Source organism: Betta splendens, chromosome 9 (assembly GCF_900634795.4).
Source record: "Betta splendens chromosome 9, fBetSpl5.4, whole genome shotgun sequence".
Lineage (NCBI taxonomy): Eukaryota > Metazoa > Chordata > Actinopteri > Anabantiformes > Osphronemidae > Betta > Betta splendens.
This window is the reverse complement of record NC_040889.2, coordinates 23458381-23481635: the sequence shown is the minus strand read 5'-3', so window position 1 is coordinate 23481635 and position 23255 is coordinate 23458381. Positions and strand designations below refer to the sequence as shown.

The 23255-nt window shown below is 42.7% G+C and overlaps 2 protein-coding genes across 4 annotated transcripts; both read right to left on the bottom strand.

The window, feature by feature from the left end:
* Positions 1–62: 62 nt before the first annotated feature.
* Positions 63–9777, bottom strand: me2 (malic enzyme 2, NAD(+)-dependent, mitochondrial). The gene is made up of 15 exons (XM_029161266.3): positions 9566–9777; positions 6891–7039; positions 5270–5403; positions 5010–5159; positions 4780–4855; positions 4306–4467; positions 3944–4157; positions 3664–3761; positions 3105–3218; positions 2870–2981; positions 2644–2786; positions 2437–2539; positions 2279–2349; positions 2089–2187; positions 63–1951 (listed from the first exon to the last, which is right to left on the bottom strand). Exons 2-15 carry the CDS (start codon positions 7011–7013, stop codon positions 1790–1792), a joined length of 1761 nt encoding a protein of 586 aa, XP_029017099.1. The 5' UTR covers positions 7014–7039; positions 9566–9777; the 3' UTR covers positions 63–1789.
* Positions 9778–10128: 351 nt separating this feature from the next.
* On the bottom strand, positions 10129–22122 carry mapk4 (mitogen-activated protein kinase 4). 3 transcript variants are annotated; one of them, XM_029161265.3, is made up of 9 exons: positions 20988–22122; positions 19120–20270; positions 18762–18937; positions 15404–15548; positions 14400–14482; positions 14119–14197; positions 13720–13939; positions 13427–13592; positions 10129–13286 (listed from the first exon to the last, which is right to left on the bottom strand). In XM_029161265.3, exons 2-9 carry the CDS (start codon positions 19484–19486, stop codon positions 12351–12353), a joined length of 2172 nt encoding a protein of 723 aa, XP_029017098.1. In that variant the 5' UTR covers positions 19487–20270; positions 20988–22122; the 3' UTR covers positions 10129–12350. The 3 variants fall into 3 exon arrangements, with proteins under 3 accessions (XP_029017098.1, XP_029017096.1, XP_029017097.1); XM_029161263.3 differs by having other exon boundaries at positions 19120–21280; positions 21456–22122; XM_029161264.3 differs by having other exon boundaries at positions 21456–22122.
* Positions 22123–23255: the final 1133 nt, after the last annotated feature.

Below are 23255 nucleotides of genomic sequence, written 5' to 3'. Positions count from 1 at the left end.
AGTGAAAACTAAATAAATGAAAGCATTAACTCAACATTTAAACACTTAAACAAATAAGTCTAAATTAAAAAAAAGTTTATTTTGTACCATCAATATCACATTAAATATTGTACTACAATGAATGAGTCAGCACAACTGCTCTCCAAGTACAAATGCTAAGACACAATTGAGGTGAAGCTAAATAACTCTTTTGTTTTGCAGATACAAACACCAAAAACACAAAGTCCACACTTTATGAAGTACACAAGACATTAAGGGGGACAATAAAATTCAGATCCTCAAAGCACAAAAAACATAATGGGATTTAACTCTTTCCATACAGTTTATTTTGAAAAAATAGTTTCACTTAAGGTTAAGAGTAAAAACCTGCTTCTATGTTCACAACCAGCTGCTCAACAGTCTTTCTAAAAATAGCTGCACAGTTAACAAAAAGCTACAGTAGCTGGCTCTGGAGCGTGGAGGTACAAGAAAAAACAGTTAATGTTGTGCAGGCACTTGGATGCAAGTGTTTAGAAGGTCCTAAGACTAATTCCTGAGGTTAAAATGAAGCAGTTGCTTAGTATCTATCCTTCAAACTATTTAATGTGCAATGGATGCTCTTAAAGGGGTAACATCTGAATAAGCTGCCTGATGGTTTGTAGTATGGGTAATAGGACATGGTCATTAATTATCTGGGTTTTCTGAAGGTACTAATAAAATCTTTTAGCAGTGCTATTTGGTCATTAACGTTCTGTAATAAGATTCTTGCAAGTCAGCTGGATAGATGAATGACTGGATCGATAGATTATCCAATAAGCGAACTATCACATATGTCTAGAACTTAATAAGCAAGTTCATTGTCCTATATTTGTTAAACCCACACACGGACATGCTTAATACAAATTTATACATATTCTTTCAGCAAAGTCTTGTTTCCATAAAAGTGCATGCACAGTAAACAACAATAACATTAATTCATCTTAACTGCACCTTTTTTTAGGGATACGGTTTATATTTAACTTGTATTTCACACAAAATCTATTTTATATTTTTTTTTGGGGGGGGGGGACAATCTTAGCAACCTTAAATGTACTATGACTAACTATAAAATATTATAAAAGACATAAATACATGGCAAAAGCATTTAAACTAATAAAAATAGGGAGTGGATGCCGGTTTTTCAAGGGTTTTGTAGCTGAAGGTCTAGTCATATATTTACTTCTCTTCCTGAACCCTTGGCATTGTGTTCCAAGGTCTGTATTTAAACAATCCTTCACACTTTCTGTATCATCAATATGATAGAAAAAGAGCAGAGTCTGACAGTAGGAGGCTGACTGGTGTCCAAAGCAATAAATATAACATAACAAAAATTCAATCTAGTGGAGTGGAGTGAAATTATGATAATAATGTAGCAATTTACTTATACCTATTTAGCGTTACTTTCTACCAGGGAAATCTGAGGTTAAAACAAGGAAAACAAAACATAGCTAAAAAGTTATGTCCACTGTGTTGTGCTTTACTACTGCAGTGGAACATTCATGTGGTATTTGGATTATCTAGAGTTTCCGTTTTTGTTGGTGTGGACAGAGAATTGATTGCTTTTCTCCACCAGCAGGTGGCCCTGCAGGCACAGTGCACGAGGAGGGAGCATCTATTACCATTGAAACTTCCTTCTTTTTACACTGATCTTAAGAGACTGTTTTCTTAGTCCAAATGTGCTGCATTTGCACCGAGAAAACTAGTCATTTTAAATCATCATCATCAAGGTTTAAAACAAAAAAAAACAAAAAAACCCAACAAACTGAAATTTTTAATTGGTCTTGGGGCTGAAGCTCATGCCTGGCCAGTCATAGGTATCTGGGAGGAAGGAGTCATAGTTGGTGTTCCAGACCGTGGCACGTACGAAGCCATTCTTGTCCACGGGCTCAGGGTAGCGAAATGCCATGCCTTTAGCATAGACATACTCCACCACCTGCGCACAGGCAAACACAAATAAGTGACACAGGTTAGGTTGTTCAACTCTAACTAGCTGTAGTTTAGAATTACTAGGTTTGCCAGTGGAACAGAATCATAAAAAAACATTAGCAAGAATATGTTAAGCAGACTTGCCTTGACAGCCATTTGGACAGAAACCTCTCGGATGTTGGAAAGAGGAGGGTAGAGTCTGCCTTCTTCAAGCTCTTTGTCTGTCAGCTGCTCTGCAAGGGTCTAAGCGTAGTGAAATAAAAAAAAAAACAACTTTAGACTTAGGACACATGTCTGTAAGAATTAGAAATGAAAAACAAAACACAATGCAGACCTTGGCAGCCTCTAAGAACACTGTGTCACTAATGTGTCTCACTCCGCTCAGGATCACAGCCAGAGCGACACCTGCAATAAGCACACCATGAGTTTCTCAGCTGTCATCTCTACCCAGCATCCAGAAAAATAGTATATCAAGTGGTTACTTCTCCTGACCTGGGAAGATGTAAGCATTGTTCCCTTGGCCAGGAGTAAAAACACGACCATCACTCAGAGTCACTGGACCAAATGGACTGCCACTGGCAAAGAGGCATCTACCCTGTGGGGAAAGAAAACCAAGAGGTACTGTATGATGAGGAAAAAATACAACCAAAAAGCAGAGAAAGTTGAAGACTAAAAAAATGGCCAAGAACAACTGTGTACATCTGTCAGTGTGTAGGCGTCCTCTGCTGTGCATTCTGCTTTGTTGGTTGGGTTACTCAGGGCAAAAATGATTGGCCGTTTATTCAGGGTTCCCATAGCCTTGATAACATCGTGGGTGAACAGACGTCCGGCTCCTGACACACCTAAAAGCAAAGAGAACAGTTTGCAATGAGTTTTAAGTATGATTAATTGCACTGGCAGGCTTTGATGTTACACAACCCCTTACCAATGATAGCTGTGGGTTTGATGGTGTTGACAGCATCTAGGAAGCTCTGTACATTCCCTGGACTGTCATGGACAAATGCCTCCTGGTTAGCGTCTATTTCCTGTGATCGGCCCTGGGGTTGCATACAGAAGAGCGATGACAACAATAAATAATTGATGTAATGAATTGTAAATTAGTGCTTACAAGTTGCTAATGAATGTCTAAGTCAATGACTGTGACACAAAAACACACCGACCTTCACAAGTAAACCATCTTTATCAAACATCCAAATCTTTTCTCTGGCCTCACTCTGACTCATCCCCGTCTCCATCATGGCCATGACAATCAGATTGGCAATACCAAGTGCAGCCTATGGAGAGAATCATGTTAGATTAATAATTGATTGAATTAATTATTAGTTAATACTTAAATTAAATTAAATTAAATTAAATTAAATTAAATTAAATTAAATTAAATTAAATTAAATTAAATTAAATTAAATTAAATTAAATTAAATTAAAAAAGTGGCTAATAATTATTTACCTAACCCTATTTACAAGCACTGACAACATTGGCCACTAGATGTCAGTCTGTCCTGACATATAGTCAAATTTTCTATGCCCTATGAACAGTCATGAATCTCACGTGACTACTGATATAGCTGAACACAATTTAATACTGTGGCTACTCTCCATCAGACTGAGGGTGCAGGAAACTCAGAAGGCCAAACACACGAAGCACAATGAACTCAATTAAAAAAAAAAGGTTCAGAGGAAAAATTTGACTAAAGCACTAATGAATAAATATTAGCTCACCTCTCCAGCTCCCAGGAAAAGCACCCGGTGTTCAGTGATGGGTTTGCCAACAGCTCTCTGAGCTGCCAACAGACCAGCAAGAGCTACAGATGCAGTGCCTGGAAACATGGATGTATAAAACAGTAAACAAATGCGCTTTGAAGGGAAGTACCATCTTCTTGCGTTGATATTTTTTCATTATATTGTATATACTACGCTATACATATTTACCTTTTTGGAAAAGAAATTAAAAATTACGTATTACAAAATACAATGGCTGTGTGACAGGGTGTGTGTGAACCTTGGATGTCATCGTTGAAGGTGCAGTATTTCTCCCTGTACTTCCTGAGGAAGCGAAAGGCATTGTGGTTCCCAAAGTCCTCAAACTGGATCAGCGTGTCCTGCCCATATTTATCCACCACAGCCTCCATGAACTCATCAATCAGATCGTCATAAGCTTGGGAGCGGTCTCGCTTCTGGTACAGACCCATGTATAGTGGATCCTGCAGGAGGGTCTGCCCGAAAGCAAATAAACTCAATATAATAGAATATATATTAAAAAAACAAAACACCGGTCCAAATATGTATGAACAAAAGACAACCAGGTCACATTGGCCAAAATGTGCTTTTCAAATATATATAATGTGCAACAATGGTTCCTACCTTGTTGTCTGTGCCAACATCTATCACCACGGGGAGACATTTTTCAGGTCTAATGCCAGCACATGCAGTATACAGGCAAAGTTTTCCAACAGGGATGCCCATTCCATAAACACCAAGGTCCCCTAACCCTAGAATACGCTCTCCATCAGTTACCACTACTGCCTACAAAAAGAAGTACAAATACATTGATCAGACAAACTTTCAGATAACATTTTAGACATATAATCTGTAATCTGGGCCTAATAATATAAAAAATATATATTGACAGATAATTTAAAAAGAGTGTGTGTGTGTGTGTGTGTGTGTGTGTGTGTGTGTGTGTGTGTGTGTGTGTGTGTGTGTGTGTGTGTGTGTGTGTGTGTGTGTGTGTGTGCGCGTGTGACTGAGGGGTTTCAACTTTGACTCACGCGTTTTACATTAATAGAGATACCAATTGAATAAGTGCAAGCATTGGGAGGTTTTAGGTTTACTTACTGAAACATTAGTTTCTGGCCAGTTGTCCAGTATTGAACGGACATGTCCTCTATCCAGGATGGAGATGAACAATCCTCTGTTGATAGAAAACATGATAGTTACTACACAACAGTGACAACAATAATCTGTCCACTAAAATATACGGTATACTGTACATTGCAACTGTACTAGAACCAAAAGTCAAGTTAAATGCATGTTATATTTTCATGATATCTTTAGAACATGCTTACTTGGGCCTTCTAAAGATGTGTCCATAGTGTGTGCAGGCCAGACCGACAGTGGGAGTATAAACTATCGGCATCAGTTCCTCTATGTCTTCCATCAAAACTCTATAGAAAAGCCTTTCATTTCTTTCCTGGATGCCCATTAAATAAACATACCTGTGAATTTAGAGAACAGGGATTTGAAGCCATATACAGAAGGTGTTATTAGGACATGATTGTAAGAGTACGTATACGTCCAAGTTCAAATGTTCAAAACATGCCCTTACTTTTCTAGAGGATCCACCATTTTCTTGAGATTATTCTGAAAGCGCATGGCCTGAAGGTCCTGAGTCTCCACTTTGGGAGGCAACAGACCGTGTATTCCCAAAATCTGCCGCTCCTGTAGAGAGAAGGCCATGCCCTGGAAAGAAACACACAAATGCACAAAACATCATGAAACATTGAGACACAGACAATGTGTGAATCTTCCTTGATAATAATAATTTTTATCTTGCAACTAATGTTACAGGTCATAAAGTCAAAGTACACATTTTCTTTTTACAGTGTTTCTGTGATAGATTTAGTGGCATCATCTTACATTTTACCTGGCAAGTTGAATATTAAGGGTGCAGTTTATAGGCATCATGTTTCTGATGTTTAACAATTAGCCATTTAACCCAATCTTCATTTGTTGCCTGTGTAACTCTAGAAAGGGTTGGCCTATTGAAGCCAAAAGGAGAAAATGACAAGAAACAATGGAAACCAGATGTAAGCAGTTTTGCAGCAGGGGAAGTGGAAGCTATAGGAGGTAAGAGACGAGTGGCTTGAAAGTAACCAATAAAAAACACTCTAGTCAAAAACACCCCATTTGTAAAGAGGTATTGAGAAGTTACTAGCCTCTGAATGGATGTAAGACATCATGTCTGAGGCAGACTGACTGTGAGCTTCTCCGTTTCATGCTGATGAAGCATTTCACTTCCCTCTGCTCCTCTGCAATATTGCAATATAGACTGATGCCTATAGTAAATTTCCCCTTTGTCTGAAATGTAAGTTTTGATGATAAAATTGGTGTTTTATTTATCCTAACCCCTAGCACTGTGCAATTCAAATGTCTTTTGGAATAACTCTAATCCTTAAAAAGGTGAAAATAACCAATGAACATATGACAATATCTTTAGAAATAGAACTACTGTGTGAATACAAGCCCCAACAAGACTACAGACCTGGTACCTGAAGATATGTACTAGACAGCCTAAGGCTTTGGACCCTCTCCTCAAAGTGTTTTCACATTTCCACTTGCTTTTTGTAAAAATAAATAAATAAATAATAAATAAAATCTGCACAAGATCAAAATAGTTCATATATGTAATCAGAGGAATCTAGATGGAAGCACAATGTGACCATATTTGGGTTGTGATTACAATATTAGAAACACTGTCCAACCATCACCAGTTTACATGGAGCCTGGAATGTCTATACTTAGACCAACGTGTTCAGTCTAGTGCATGTTCAGCATAACCAGCAAGTGTGAGACCCTTTCAAGCAGCTACAGTATCATGTTACAAATGTTTTAGATAGTAGTATTTAGACAAAACAGACATTAAACACAGCCAAACAACACAAAGTATATATAAAAAAAGAATAATATTCAATGCAATGTACTAAAACTGCAATACTGCAAATATGTTAGTGGGAGGAAAACCTTGGCAACCACTTCAACAACTACTAGGCCCATGTTAGAGGTCAACTTCTGGTGGTGGTATTTTTTCTTTTGGCTGTTTACCTTAACGTGGGTTGCAATAAGTAGCAATGTTGCTGGCAAGAAAGTGTAAGTGTTCAAAGCACATTCTAAACCTGTCTGAATAAATGCTGATACAAGCACAATACTTCACGTAAATCCTTTCTTACTTTGTTAGTGCGAGGGTTGAGCATGAGGGGCTTCCCTTTCTCTTTGGTGTGTGCCCATCTGCAAACAGAGACGCAGGGCCTCAGGGACCAAGTCATCCTTAACTTGGACAACATGGTAAACATTCACTGGTCTTGAAGGTGATGAAAAGCTGATAAAAAGAAAAAAAAAAAGTTGCTAGGTGGTAGGGTTTCTACAGAAAATGTAAACTTTATCCATAGCAAATAGCTGTTATTTAATGCCACATTGCAATTTTCACTGACTTTGAGGGCATCATTATTAAGACCTTTGAACATCACATCATCAAAGCCTTATTGCACCTTGGTACAAACAATAATCTATCAGCAGGGACCTGACACAAAGCCACAGAAGCCCGTGAGTGTGCTCGGTCCCCTGGACAGTGACTAAGTTGAGGATTAGAGAATCTGGATGTGGACAGAAGTGATTTAGTTTGTGAGAGAAAAAAAAGATTGTCATAATCCTTTTTGAATGAGCTTGAAATGAAGACTGAGCAAGTTAAATCATCCTTACATCACTGAACTGAAAAAAACCCTGCAGGAAACAGAGAACATATTGTACAGTATGTGGCATTTCAGGTTGTTTTTTATCTACAGAGATAATCCAAAGGAATAAACAAAAGAACAATTTGTCAATGTCTTTTAAAACTATAGCCCATGAACCAGTAAACGTTACAGGATACCCACTAAGGGCCTCCACCCTAGTAGCTGCTACTGGTGGCCTGGAACACTGTTGTTATTGTAAGAGCTGTGTACTGCATGTGACCTGTGAATTGCTGCTACAGTATATTACATTCTGCTGTGTTGCAGTAGAAGCAGAAGGGGTCAGTTAGAGGTCCTCTGATAGACCTTTGTAGACTGAACAATTAAAAGTGGTTTTGTCCCCCTGGTGAAGCAAAAGGTCATGCTGACATTAGAAAAAAAATGCTGCCTTCCAAATGAACCTTTAAAGCTAATAGGAAAACAATAATTTCCCACATGAAATAATAATAAAATAGCTATATATTTAAATATTAATTAAAATGCACAATCCTCTAATATAACAGTGACACAAAATGTAAAACACTTAATATCCACCATAACTGCACATAAATCATTTAATTTTAGTTCTTTTTTCTTCATTTTATTATTTCGGCCACAGTCCTTTTGTCTTAGCCTAATGTTTAAATGTGACCAAGAGGAAATGCAACTGGACTTGTAAGCAAGTTACATGGGGAAGAGCAATGTGAAGGTTTGTGCAGTTTCTATTTTAGTACTAGTATTTAATGACAGGATTTTATTGCTTTGAAATACAAGACATGGGAAAAGTAAACTGCTGAGATAATTTTAAAAAGAGGTTGTGTATTCATTTTTATATACACGTTAGAAATTGAAGCCTTATTATAATAGACTGGTTACACGAGAAAAAAAATTTGGATCTGTCTCTGTTTGATTCAGTAAATGACACAGGATTGTTTTTTCACACTCAGCATTCACATATAAAAGGACAGATTCAGAGGATGTACTGTGGTTGTGTCATATGCCTCAGCCAAAATAGCTGATAAAATAAATTACAAGCTTGGCCAGATGGCTGAGTCCAGGTTTTACAACCACATTTCCAGGAAACTGCTTAGAAAGCAGCTGAAAGCAGATACAAAGACAATGGCATTCTGAAGCTGCATTAATTTACCATTTGAAGAGAAACAGCCTACATGTGAATGCTAACATTTGTGTTACACAGCACAGAAACTATTTTGGTTAATCAAACATTAGTCCCTCCTCACACCCTCCCTTCAACATATACTTCATTCATTTGGCAGAAATGTGCACTGGAATTTATTTTTCAGTAATAGAAATTGTACTATAGCTTCCAGTGCTCTGTATTATTATTAATTATGTACAAATACAGAATAACAACACATTTAACTGAAGAATTGCACCTTCTCTTACTCTGACAGCCAATAAATCTCACCCACACGCATTTTGTAATGTGTAAACCTTTTATGGTGTTAGAGGTAGATTTTACAAGGATCAGAGTACATTTGTATTTCCTAATTCAACTCTATTGGATAATACACAAGTCGTGACTTCACAGAGGGGCTGTTTGTTGCTGCTCTCCTCACGCAAGAACTTATCCATGCTGTTGCGTCTCAGTGTCTTCTTACCACTCGGGTTGTCGTAATACGCAGATTACAGCACAGTGTGTTACACACTCATTTGAGAGCTTAAACTGACAGTGGGGACAGTAAATCCTTGGGCGAAGTTATCTTCTCGCTCAACAGAGGCTATGTCATGAAATCGGTTACACGTGGAAGTGGCCGAAATAAACGTCTTGTTGTGAACACGAAACAAAGATGTTTGCGCATAAACATCTGGCTGAAAACAAGCGGTGACACAATTTGCCTACAGCGACTAGCTAAAAACGAACTGCTAGCTAACGCAAGGCTAGCTCAGAAAGAAGGAGCTAATAGACGTAAAACGCGTGTCAGCACCCGGCGACAGCGAAGCTGTCAGTGACGGAAACGCGTCCAGTTCCAAAGCTTATAGTTAAATGTCTGAAAAGACCTTTCAGCTTTTGTGTTTATTAAGCGGTGCTTTCTTGAGACCCGTCGGTATTTCTTGGATGGTCAATCCTAGAGAACATAGACTTGCCATTTTAATAAAGTAACGGTTCGTCTTACCCGCTGTAGAATACTAAACGTTTCTTTCCGTTGAACAGGTCAAGTTACTGCTCTAAAAGCATATTTCTTTGTCTCTTCGAGGGCTGTTAGCTTTCCTCTTCACAGTAGCAACAGATGCACCTGGTCAGTGAAGCCAGGACTTCACGGAGAGCAAGACCCAAGCTGCACGTCCAATCACATGCTGGGATTTCCTTCTTGGTTACCGTAAACCGCTGCAATGTGCGCGTAGTTTTAAGATCGTAATTACTGGATAATATGTATCTTAAAAACAGGCCATATTTACTGTATGGCTCGGGACATAAATAAACACACAAAAACAAAGTATTAACTATGTATCTTAACTGTTCTCTGCTGTAGGTGATTTTCATCAACTCTGGCTAATACTGTAAAATTATCTCACATGAATGTCGTAATAGAGATGAAAAATTCAATAACGTGCTTTAAAATCAACAAACCACATTAGACAAGAGCCTTAATCCAGGTTTTAAAAGATTCTTGGAATTTACGGATTGCACATTTCTAGAGAGATTTGTGTCCAGAGCAAATGACAGATGGTCAAAAAGTACTTTAATCATTGTTTTATTAAGTTACCAGTAAACTGCAAAAATCTAAACTACCAATACTGAGCATTTAAAAATGTCACAGCTATTCTGAAGTTAAAAAAAACAAACAAAAAAAAAAACAATTCCCCTTAAGAAAATAATCACAAAATAAATCTGGGCCTACAGTAATATAACAGTGATGCAAAGTGACACATAATTAAAAATACAATATTTAAGATATTTGAATAGATGTAAAAGCCATGCAAAAAGGACAGGATATGTTACATTCAGCAAGCTGGAAGCATTGAGATGTACTGAGGCACATTTTCTACATCTGTTCAAACACTTCGGCTCAGGAACTATGCTTATTGTTCACTTGTGTTATCAATCTGATGTTATTGCTGACTTGTGTTACCTGCAGAGGAACTGTATAATACAAAATGTGACCTGTGTGGACTAGATTCACTTTGAATTGTTTCACTGCAGCATAGGGTAGATGCACTTATATAAATTATAAATATGAACAAATAATAAATTATCATAAATATTACTGTTTTCTTTACATTAAAACTTCTGTTGGTTATATGCTTGATACCTTAGAAGTACTAAAAATGACTAAAACTGGGATAGACAAAAATGGAGTTTCACTTGTAGTTAAAGGAAACCTGAATGTGCTAGTGACTCTAAATGTGCTTTGTGTTTATTGTAAATGTAAAAGAATCTGGATTTGTTATATTATGGGCTGTGTCAGCAATTATCTTGTATGGCTCAATCCTCAGAAAAGCATTTGTTGTGCAAGTGGCATTTGGTTCACAAACTGTGTGGAGTACTGTGGCCGCAGGTGCAGTGATTTGAAATTCAAACTTTTTGAAACAATCTGTGTGCAATAACAGTTAATAGCCTTAATAATATAGGTGGGAAGCCTGTTTGTTTTGTTTTCCTCTTTGGCACTAACTCAGCAGGATAACTTTGAACAAGTAAAGTGGTGGTGAGATGGACAGATTTTAGAATGTATGAGCCAGACAACTCAGTCAGTCTATACAGTACATTTTGGCTGTACCTTTCACTTGATATGTTTACGTTGGTTGGGAAACATGAGACCTGTGAGGTCACAGTCCTACACACTACTGTAGATAGAAAAGTATTTCAAATGATATGTTATATCTATTTTTCTTTCATTTACAGTATTAGTGTAGTTACTGGAAATAGTTAGTACAAATAATTTATTATTAGGATTGTAGTATCATCGAAAATATATGCTACTATTGTTTGCATTGTACGGTAGCTTTCTGTGGCTAACATTCATGTGACAGATGTCAAGCTGTCTAGTGCAGAGAGCATACTAGGATTTCAGGAAGTGCGCAGCAAACGGTAATATAGTTTGGTATGTCAGCCAGACAGGAAGTGGAAAAGGTGACGTGATAAGCAAGAGCTTAACAATCATAAATTATCAGGATAAAGCATTCCACATTGAAACAAAATACAGCTTACTGCAAATTAGACTACAGTCTCAAATATCTATTTAAGACACAAGGATAATATTAACAACAGTCTTGAGAAATATACTATAGATTTAAACATTACAACAAGTTTACAAAGCAGGTACTGTCGCAGTGGGGGCGCTCATTCACAATGGAAGGGCTGAAAGAGCATCAAATTAAAACTGAATGGTTGTACTATACTATAGGGTGTAATTTGACTGGTGTGTTTTCAGTTAATACATTCAGAGGACTTAGGGAACACACTCCCCATATCACTGTGGTGATACACACGGTAAAATCACCTTTGGAAGACGTTTGGGAAAATTACGGACTAAGACACAGCAAGATATTGAATAGAATAACAAACATAAAGCAAGTTTAAGGTTTAACGCTTATGCTTATCATTAGTCTGTTCCCTTTGCAGAAAAAGTCACAAATACCACAATCAGTGATAACATACCTTTCTAAATATTCTCATGTCAGGCAAACTCTTGACGTGAAGCATGTATCACCTTTAACCCAACTTGTTTCTGACTCCTTATTGCCTGACAGCACCTCTGAACAGCTACAGGATTGCTTATTTAGGTGGGAGTTGGAGTCATGCCGTGTAGTGTGTCATTACAGTAGTACAAAAGAATCAGTGGCTGCTAACAATAATGTTCAAGCAGCGTGAACACCCCTTAATATGTGACGCTCTACAAGCATTTGTACCAGTGAGCCATTATCACACTTCTCTGTGTTGGACCTGAAGTTACTTCAACATCAAGTGTTTGGGGTCTGAGGCGGTGGAGTCCGGTGCTCTGGAAGTCTTGTCACCTTACAGTTCATACTTGACTGTTTGCTTTCCTCCCGCCACCCTCCCTCTTTTCCTTTCATCCCATCGGCTTTCTCCTTATTCTGTCTGCACAGCTTCAGCGCTCGGGATATGAAAACATCCAGATCGAACAGCCGCTCTTTTTGTTTCACGGGAAGAGACTGCCCTTCGTTTAGTGGCTGCGTAACGGAGGAAGTGGAGGAGAGGGGTTGGGATTCTGAGGATTCAAAAAAGTCTGAAGTAGGGGGAGACATAATTTGGGACGACTGGGCAGGAAGTGGAGCGGTGGGGGATGAAGGAAGAAGTGAAGGAAGGAAATTAGAGGAAGATGTGACAGGTGGAATTGGACTAAGTCTGTGTTCATCATATTCAGATGACGGTTGCCGCACAACTTCCATGTAGTGGAAGACCGGAGGTGGGAGATCAGTCGGAGAGAGGGGAAGAGGAGGGGAGGAGGTGTAGCAGGAAGGAGAATGAGGCTCTGGACTGGGACTGGGTGAGCGCAGACGAGACTGGGTGCTCTCCACCCAGCGAGAGATCTCCTGAAACAAATCCCCCGTCTCCTCCTCTTCTTCTTTCTCCTCCTTCATCTCCACCAGGTCCTCCACGCTGCCACCGATGGGCTCAGGAGGCACCGGGACAATGTTAGCGTTACGTTTCCAGTGAGACAGGTCAAGTATCAGCTTAGGCTCTGAGTAGTGCTGAGGTTTGCCCTCCCTCCAGGCGATTTTGTCCAGATACGAAGGAGAGCCCACTTTGTAGTCACAGGAGCGTCCGCAGTCCAGCTCGCCGTACGCCAGAGCGCAGGCGCGTTCCAGGGAGGAGTGAGAGTTTTCCAGAAAGCGTTCAGCTGAGCTGCTGTGGGAGTATTTGCGTGGATCGACCTGCATGATAGAATGAGCGTAGACAGGTGAACATGAATCACACCAAATGTTTTAATAATAGTCCATTTCATGAACTTTAAGTGATAATTATTAAGTAATTAATTAATTAAGTTCATTAATATTTCTATGGAGTATCCAACCTGAGCCTCCTCTAACAGTGCCGTGGAGTTGGCCCGGGGGTCCCTCTGCACCTCCTCCTCCTCTGTCATTTCTCCCAGGTCAGAGGTCATGTGGCCAGAGGGCATGCAACGACACCTCCCACCCGACTGCCGGCAGCACGCATCGGTTGACAAACTGTTCTCATATCTGCAGGAGGGCAGAAATCGGACATTTGCATTAGACCTATAGCTCATTTGTTGTTTCTAACTCCCTGATGCCGTCGATTGTGCAATAAAATAAATCCATATTAACATAAGAAACATGTTGCATTCACCTGTCCCAGTTAGTGTTGGAGGCCTGACTGTTGCTGCTGCTGAGGCTCTGCTCGGTGATGAGGCTGTCCTCCAGCTCATCCTCTATGTGGAATGGGTGCGATGAAGTGGGCTCGTCCTCTGGACAGGAGTACTGGTGGAGGAAGGGGTGGGACAGCGCCGCCTCAGCCGTCAGCCGATCCATGGGGTTAAAGGTCAGGATGAGCTCAAGGAAGTCCACAGCTTAGGGGAGAGGATGATGGGATGCAGAAAGGATGGGGAACTAATTAAGCAGTAGCTATGGAGTATGAAATATATTGGCATTCAGTTCCCCTGTCAGGGCTAAATAATTTGTGTCACCTCCAAGTCCTGCTTTACAGCCATTCACAGCTCTAAGAGGCTGAGCAATTCCCTTCACTCACCCTGAGCATCCACTTCAGGCAGCACTTCAGAAAAGGGTTTCCTGACTCTCCATCCATGACTGACGTATGAAGGCATCACCTGGAAACAAAGACCAGAAAAATGATGGTCATTATTTTATATCTTAAAAAGTGCTGTAAGTGTGACAATTTTAACATATATAAAGAAAACTAATGTTTTGCTCTAAAGCTGCTTATATACCATAATATGACAACAACATCCTGTTCTGTATGACATGACAGGCCTGCAGACCTATAAATGGCAGAAGCCACTGAAGTGTCACCTGAAGCAGGTCCTGTCTGTCCTCTTCTCTCAGAACCGGCACTGTGTCAAGAATCAGCTGCATCTGCTCTAGCTCATGAGCTCCTGGGAGGAAACCGGCCAATCAGAGAGAGGCACAGGAGAGCCAGAGGATCAGTTACATGATAGAGGGAATGGATAGGTTTAAATAAAAACAGTCTAGAAGTGATAATTAATTATAACACACCTCAATATTAATGCTGGTCCTTACAATCTTAAAATGTCACTTGAAAATATCTGGTTTTACTCAAACATCGAGCATCTTGTTAGTTTGTTGTGGGTTTGCAACAGGCTTGAAGCTTATAGTGAACACTGCTGCAACATTTTCCACGTCTTACAGGTTTCCGTTTCATCTATGGTCACCAGCAGGGGGTGCTATACCAACACATTAGGTAAGGAGCACTTATTTGTTTGTTTGACGGTGCCTTGCATCCCCTCTGGTAAACGAAATCATATTTTCCAGTGTCTAGTGCTGCAGATGGGACATGATGCAAACATCTCTCTGCAGCTGATGTGTGGAATTCTAGCACTGAGGAGCAGCGGTAGATCATGATATCGCGCCTATGGCACCATCTCCCCAGTGGTGGACGTCCAGTCAGTCTGACATGACGAACTAAATCTGCTTCAGACTGTCATAATTATTATTCTGGTCAGGCAAAGAAGGAGCCTGCAGAGGGAGAATGAAGTGTCTTCGGTGGAGGACACTTTAGAAAGAAAAACTGTTGTAGCTCCGCCCTGATGTGACTCAGTACTTGGTTATGCAGTTGTAAGAACTTGAAGAAGTTTAACACAGGAAAAAATCCCTAATTAGTTAATTAGTTAGTTATAATTAATTATTTATGTAGACATGTCAATGAGTATTAGTTTAACCTTTTGAATTGTACAAAATCCACTAATTCCTAGAAACACATTCAGCTTGCAGGATTTTAATCATTAATAGTCCTTGGTGTCACGCGGTTTCTTCGGGGCAGTGCAGAAGGTCGGTACCTGCGAACAGCATGCGTCCACTCAGCATCTCAGCCAGGATGCAGCCCGCGGCCCACATGTCTATGGCCTTGGTATAGTTGTTGGGGGACAGGAGCAGGCGGGGGGAACGATACCATTTAGTTACCAAGCCCTCAGACAGATAGCCCTGGAGAAGCAGGGGGGGGGGGCAGAGGGACAGAAAGATGCCGTAGACTCATTAGCTATGGACATGCAGCAGATTCGCTTGGTAGCAGTTACTGTGGAGATGAACTAAGTCTGGGAGTCTCGCGTTTATTGCAATCCAGCGGATGATAGGTATTAGAAAAGCACAGCAGTGAAGGCAGCTGCACAGGGAGCAGATTTGGATTCATTTAGACAAGGATCTCATGGTGTTCTGTCAGCTACATGGAGCTGAAGTACACGTCCACAGCATCAAACACCTCCACCTCATCTCTACCTGAGCTCAGCCGGGCTTTGACGCCGCGCCTCTTAGCGGCACAGGGTTTCTCATTAGAGCAGGCTCTCGTCTGCCTCTCACTTCAGTAAACGCTCACCCCTTGAATAACACTGATGATTCTGCACATGGAAATGAGCCACGGGCATAAAAAAAAAAAAATACAGATGCACTTAACGCAGCGTGAGATATTTTCATTAAGGCGCTCGTCGCCTCTCGCCACTCCACCTCCGTAATTGCTCCACTTTCTGACCTCGCAAAATCTCAAAACCCCTGCAAATACCGCATGACAGCTGATCTGCTGAGTCACATCTCACTGCCTCAGGCTCTTAAACTTTGAGAGTCATTGACACTGAACACACAAAACACATTTTTATATTCACAAGGACATGATGGCAAATGTCAGTACTTTATCATAAAGCATGGTATTTTGTTAATCTTTGTCTAAAATCTAATCAATTTACATCAACATAAATGACATGGATGTTTCTCCTCCTTTGAACTATTTGCAGTTCATGTCTCACCATTTCCTTGTCTCTCCTCTTCTTCATTCGATGCCATATAGACAGGGTGAGCTCTACCCTGACCCAGATGAGTTTTCATACTGAAAATGGATGTCAGAAATTGATCTGCAGGCTCTTTCACACCATTTAAACCACCCTGGGCCACCTAATACTAGCAGAGTCTCGCACTTACATTGACAGTACATTGGCCTTCTGGTGTTACAGCTATTTCACTTGACATGCGAAATGCTGCTTCCTTCCTTATCTCTGGAGACAGTAACATAATAGGGTGGTGGATTGTGTCTCCATCAGCAGGTTTGGGGCAGGACTCGGAGCCTTTATTCACTGTGGTCCACCCGCACCAGTGCTCCCACATCACCTCCAGCAATGTGTGGGTATATGGATTCAGTCAGAATGGGTTTTCAGGCCTGCTGTCTATGGGACAGGCTCCTGGCTCCTCCTGTTATGCTCCACCCTACTCTGTCGTCACTGCACCCTTACAGCCTGACCTTCCCTTCTTCGCCCGCTCTTCTTCTCTGTGGATGACGGCGCAGACAGAGCTGATGGTCTGACAAACACAGCTTCACCTCGTCTTCATTCTGAGAGTCAGGTTCAATAAATGGCCGCGTCAAAACATCTGTTCTCTTTCCTTCTCTTGACCTTCTCCCTTCCATCCTCACCTTCCACTATATTATTCGTCACCCCTCCTCACCTCGGTGTGTCGTCCTCATCCATCTCCGGGCTTCGCCCTTTCTCTCATCTCATCTTTTCACTCGACCTGTGTTTTCTTTCACTAATAATTTCTGGGCGGCTTCAGCCGTGGCTCAGCAGGTTAGATTCACACGCGTTCCCGCCCGTGTACCAGACTGTAAACAACATCACAAAGAATGTTTTCCATGACTCTGCTTTCCTTCTCCCCCCACCTCTCTATTGTCTGTCTCTGTCTGAACAAATGTTTGTATATTCGAAACTCCACTTCAGAGGAGCCTCATCCGATGGCCTCATTTCAATTCACCACAGAGCCACAGTGTGCTAATGAAACTGCTGTGATATAACACACTGACCATGAAAGGAAAGGTAAAAAAACGGATTCAGAGCAATTACAGTTAATTGAAAAAAGACACTGTGTAGATCTAATATGCTGTACAACATGAAAGTTAATGCTCATTTGTGACCATTGTGATCTTCACCACAACTAAAGCCAGTGCCACTGCTTCCATTACGGCAAAATGTTTGAAAAAGCAACAAATCAGCTCTGCATTATTAAGTAACAGAGATGATGCTCACACATGCACTGCAGGCAGCTGCTTTGGTGTCAACACTGCGTCACAAATAGACCATCGCCTCACTCGCTGTCTGTCTGTCTGTCTGTCTGTCTGTCTGTCTGTCTGTCTGTCTGTCTGTCTGTCTGTCTGTCTGTCTGTCTGTCTGGTTGTCTGCCTTTCTGTCTGTCTGTGTCTGTCTGTGTCTGCCTGTCTGTCTGTCTGTCTGTCTGTCTGTCTGTCTGTCTGTCTGTCTGTCTGTCTGTCTGTCTGTCTGCCTGCTTGCCTGCCTTGCTGTCTGCCTGTCTGTCTGTCCATCTGTCTATCTACCTACCCATCTATCTCTTCTTGCAGCTAGCCATATTTTCCACTTTCTCCTCATCTGTTAGCTGCCTCCCCCTCCCTTCCTCCAAACACAACCCCTGTGTCTGCTCTCAGCTGATCCCCAGTCCTGTGTCCTGAGCTGACAAAGATTGTCTTTCACACGAGCTTCCCCCCCCCCCCCCCCCCCCCCCCCCCCCCCCCCCCCCCCCCCCCCCCACACACACACACACACACACACACACATGCCATGCCCCTCTAGTGTACTGTAAGTACTGCTATGGGATATTCATGCATAATGAAGCAGCACAATGTATCAGTAAATTGTCACACTAATCTGTCAGAAACTGTCACCTACAGAGCACAAGCAACTCACAGGATCTGAGTAGTACAAAATGTGATACCCGGCTTGGGAGGGACAGTATAATGGCAGGGTTCTGGCTGGAAAGAGTGTCTGTTGTGAAAGACACTGTTCAGGAACATCAGACATGGGGATGTGTAATCTGAGAAGCCGGTCACAGAAAGAAAGACAGTTTAGCTGAACTGGAGTCATAACATGCACAATTCTTCCCAGAGGTGGAGAAAACAACACACAGGTTTCAGATCTCACCCCCACATTAAAGACATTATTTGTGCAAACACAGCGTGCGTGCAAGCCTTATGCTTTTCCATAAGAGGATTCCTCAGCAGCAGTATCCCAAACCACCCCCACAGACGTGGACAAGAATGCATCTGACCCAGGTACTGCAGAGAGGCCTGAGGCCCAGATGTGGGAACCGTCACGCTGTGCGTGTTTATTTCAATGTGTTTTGGGTTTCCTCCCGCTTCTGACTTTCTACCTTGTGAGAATAGTGAGGGTCGACTATCCTGGCCAGCCCGAAGTCTCCGATCTTGAGCAGCAGTTGGTCCGTGTTGATGAAAATGTTGGCGGGCTTCAGGTCTCTGTGCAGGACGTTGGCCGAGTGGATGAACTTTAGTCCCCTCAGCAGCTGGTAGAACAGCAGAGTGGCGTGATCTGTTCAAGGGCAGAGAGGAGACTTTTCTCTGATGATGCATGACCTAATAGTGACACTTGGTATTTGCAGTATGAGTCACACACACAATACAGTAACCATTGTCCCTATTCCAGAATTAACCAATAAACTAATGAATGTGTTTTTACTGTAGGTCAAAGTTCAGGTCTCTTATTCTTCACACCTGTGGGTAACGGCCCTTGCTCCAGCAGCCGAGCCAAGTCCGTCTCCATGCACTCCTGGAAGATGTAGAGCGCGCTGAGCTGGGCCGGGTCCTGGGGCAGCGGGCGTCCGTGCGGCGCCAGGACCTCGTGAACGCAGACCACGTTCTCGTGGTGCAGACGCCGGGTGATTTTGACCTCTCGCAGGGCGTGCTTCACCGTCACGGCGTCGCGCATCACCAGCTTTTTAATGGCCACGCGCCGCCCCGTGCGCTGGTCCACGGCGGACAGCACCAGGCCCGTGACGCCGGTGCCGAGGGGTCGGAGGTCGACAAAGTGTCCGCTGAGGTCAAAGCCGTGGAAGAAGAGCAGCGTGTCCTGAGCGGCCATGATGGCTCCGTTCAGGTGGTTCTAACTTTTAACAGATCCCTACAATTGCAAAGCTAGTCAGCTGCGTTAGCATCGTTCATGTTCAAAAGCACGGATTGTTTAAACATTATAACCAAACGTGTTCAATCAGAAGAACTCAGCTACATGTTTACATGTGTAGGTGAAGCATCTACAGTGCATGATGAAGTAGCAAACGTGCTTCAGCAGATGTGATTTGGGGCCACAGCGTGCTGCAGGGGAGCGCTCCTAATCTCCCACTGTATCTCCTTCACACGCAGATAGTCAGAATATGAGTGAGTCTTATTAATACTGCTCAGGGCAGGGGTAGCCATAGAAACAGCCCTCTGTGCCGCGGCTCCTGCTCACACGCGTGCAGATGTATCGCGGGACAGCAACAGGCTGACGGCGGCCTCCGTGCCCGTCTCTCCTTCGTCAAGCCTGTGTCAAACACCCACCATTAAAACCGCTGTTAATCAGGCAGAAGGAGAGGTGGTGCGTTTTAAATTCAACGGCATCCTCTCGGCTCCTCCTCTTTTTCCATGATACCACAGAGCAGCTTTCGGGCAGTCACACAAGTTCAGTGAGCGCGAGCTCCGCCGTGGGATGCGTCCCAACGCCGGACCTGTTCGAGCCCTCCGTGCTTGTGCATATGTGTGCATGCATTTAATCCCTCAGTAATCTGCTTCCTGTTGCCCTCTGGTGAACAGCAGCAGCAGCAGGTTGCGCTCACGGCGGAGGGACACCGCTGCTATGGCTGCGTCGCTCATCACACGCGCTGCCGCTGCTGAGGAGGAAACACAAAAGGGGGAGCGGAGTGAACAGGGAGACGCGGAGGACCAAAGTTACACAGCAACAGAGGGCTGAGCGTCCACAGGGTCCGTGTGGCCACAGAGTTACCGTTACGTAACAGCAGCGTAACCTAATCTACACCACCAACTTAATGTGCCCAGAGAGGATAATGATGTCAATTCAGCGATGCTTTAATACGTGCGGCACCAAGCTGTTCACATCTCACACGGACACAATGAGAGGATGGAGCAGCAGATTTCATTTGTTTCCAGTTGCAGTTTCTACGTGACATTTCGTATAATTGTCCCCTTGGAAAGGTCACGGTACTTCCTTCCACTCCTAACTCAGGACTCAATAAAAGGTGGCGAGGTTCGGCGCCAGCGTTAGATACAGTGCGTGATGGTGTGTGAGGCTCCACTGGACGGGCTGCCTGTGTGTGAGGGGAGATCGGGCCCAGAGAGGGGGAGTCTTGACAGTTGTGCTGGGTGGGAGGCGAAGCACTGAGCTACAGTAACTTTATAAATAATGCATAACCACTGGAGATGGCGCTCGGCGTTCTCTCTCAGCACGTCTTCTGCTTATGCAACAGGAATAAATATTACGAACGAGGATAATCGGCGGTTTTTCCACCAGACGATACAAAATAGCTTAACTCGTTGTTCAATTGTATTTATTGTCCTCGGCGTTATATTTATCTAACGCCGTGTTTTACCTGAAAAATCAATTATGCTCCACCTAATTGATGACACACATGATGATAACCGATGTGATAGTTGGGTTGGAGCAAACAAAGCTGCCTCCCGTTGTACTCTGTGCAGCAGCGCCTCTTTCCCTTCTTGTTGTTTCGCTCAGTTCACTTCCCATCACGCGTTAAGGCAGTTTCACTTCGCACGGGAAACGCTGCATCCTCTCTCATCGCGGGCGTCGTGCAGCCGCCTTTGTGTGTCTACCTTCGCTCCAGTAACGCCCCTCTCACGGAACGACAACAGTCACACCGTAGAGCATCTAGTCAAGAGATAAAATCTCATTTTAGGGAGAAATGCTTCCCCTCTCTCCCAAACTCGCTGCCCGTTATCCCACCTTATCTCGGTATCTGTTCCGAGTGCAGTTGCGGGAGCGAAGAAGGAGGAAAAGGCACGGAAAGCACGGAAACACGAGCAGAGCGGCCGTCGGTACTCACCGGAGCGTCGCGCAGCCGTGCCGTCCACACACAAAGATCCGAGCGAGAGACGGGGCAGAGATAATACGCGTCCGTGCGAGCGGAGAAAGTGAAACGCGACCGCAGCCGTGTGGGATCCAAACGGTGCGGGCTGGACCGGCCGGCTCGGGTCGGCACCAGGGGGCGATCCGAGGAGAGGAGACAACCCCGAGGCTGCCGCGGAGCCGCGGACTGTGGACGTGCGTCCGCCTGCTGTCAGCGCTTCAGAGGAAGGATCCGAGAGGAGGGCTCATCCCGCTCCACGCACATCCACACCCGAGCAGCTTCACGCACTCTTACATATTGCACCACGGATGCTTAAGTACCCATCTCTCAGTCTCCCTCAGCTCCCCCTTCCGCCCCCTTCTTACCTCTGTGTTTGTGTGTCTTTCTCCCGTTGGGAGTCCCAGCAGCACCATGACCTCAGTTAAACCGGGGTCAGTTCTGTACAACTGCGGATCTCACTGATCTAAATTCAAATCAATATAAAAATCCAACTTAGACAGAAGACAATATAAACCAGCAACATCATATTATAGCTCATCATCATCATCATAATCAGAAGTTTCTTCCATGTTCCAGAGCGCTGATGGTGCCTCACAGCTGTTTTGCATGATTTTCCATTAACCTTGGTTTAGCCTGTTGTTGGCTGTTGGAGGATGCTCAGGGTTGAGACTAGAGTCAACGAGAGAGAGGAGACATGCAATAATGATTATGCGGAGGTGCTACAGCTGCAGGGATTAACAAAGCGGAGAGAGCAAGGGACCCAGGGGTCACCTAATGTAATGAACTCTGCAAAGTGACACAGGGACGTTACGGCTCCCACAGTGAGAAGAGCACAGGAACATTAGAGGCAGGAGCATTTCAGCCCTATTACACTAAATGCATCTGAAAAGATCAACTCGGTGCATCGTCCCAAATCTCAGCAACTTGGAGACATGACAAAAAGAAAAGATGGAATGAAGGTTGATGAAGGAAGAAGATAAAATTAAAGCCCATTAGGCCTTTACTTTCTAACTCTTACAATCCAAAAGTGTAAGTGGAAAAGATGCTTTCAAGCTATACATTGGTATTAAAAGTTGTGGTGAACATTTCAGTTGTCTGTTTTGGACCCTGTTGAACATTTTTTTTTTCCATTATTATTTTAAACCAAGCACAGGTGAAATGAATTGAAAACATATTTGGTAGATGAATCATTCCTTGGTGAATAAAAATGCTCAGCTTCTCCCAAACAACCTCCACAATGATGTGCTGGTTTGCTTTCAGAGACACTTTTACCTTCACGTGTGTCTGCAACATAAGGCGGGTTTACTGGTGGAATGTAATGAAAAGGAAATTGTCAAATACTTCTGTTGGAGTTGCATCAGAGCAAAGTGTTTGTCCAGGTGTTTTTATTCAGCCACAGAAAACGGGTAGAACTGGACATGCCTCCAACAATTAGACCATGTGATTGGATTTGGAGTATTTAATACGCTCACATACGCACTGAGAGGAAATAGATGAGTTAAAAGTTTCTTTTGAATCACAAAGGCACAAAATAGCACTTTATGGTATTTCCTGTGTTAATTTGTTCCATCCCGTTAAAACAGCTCAACTCCAGAAACATCACATCCAATCACAATAAAAAAGAAGAGAAAAATTAGATTCCTGCATCAGCTGAGCTACAAAAATAACCTCAGCATTTCTGTAATTTCTGTTAGAGCTATTTCTGCATCCGTTTTAAGAGCATTTATAATATTAGTAATAATAATTTCCCCAAGGGGATCAATAAAGTCTGACTTA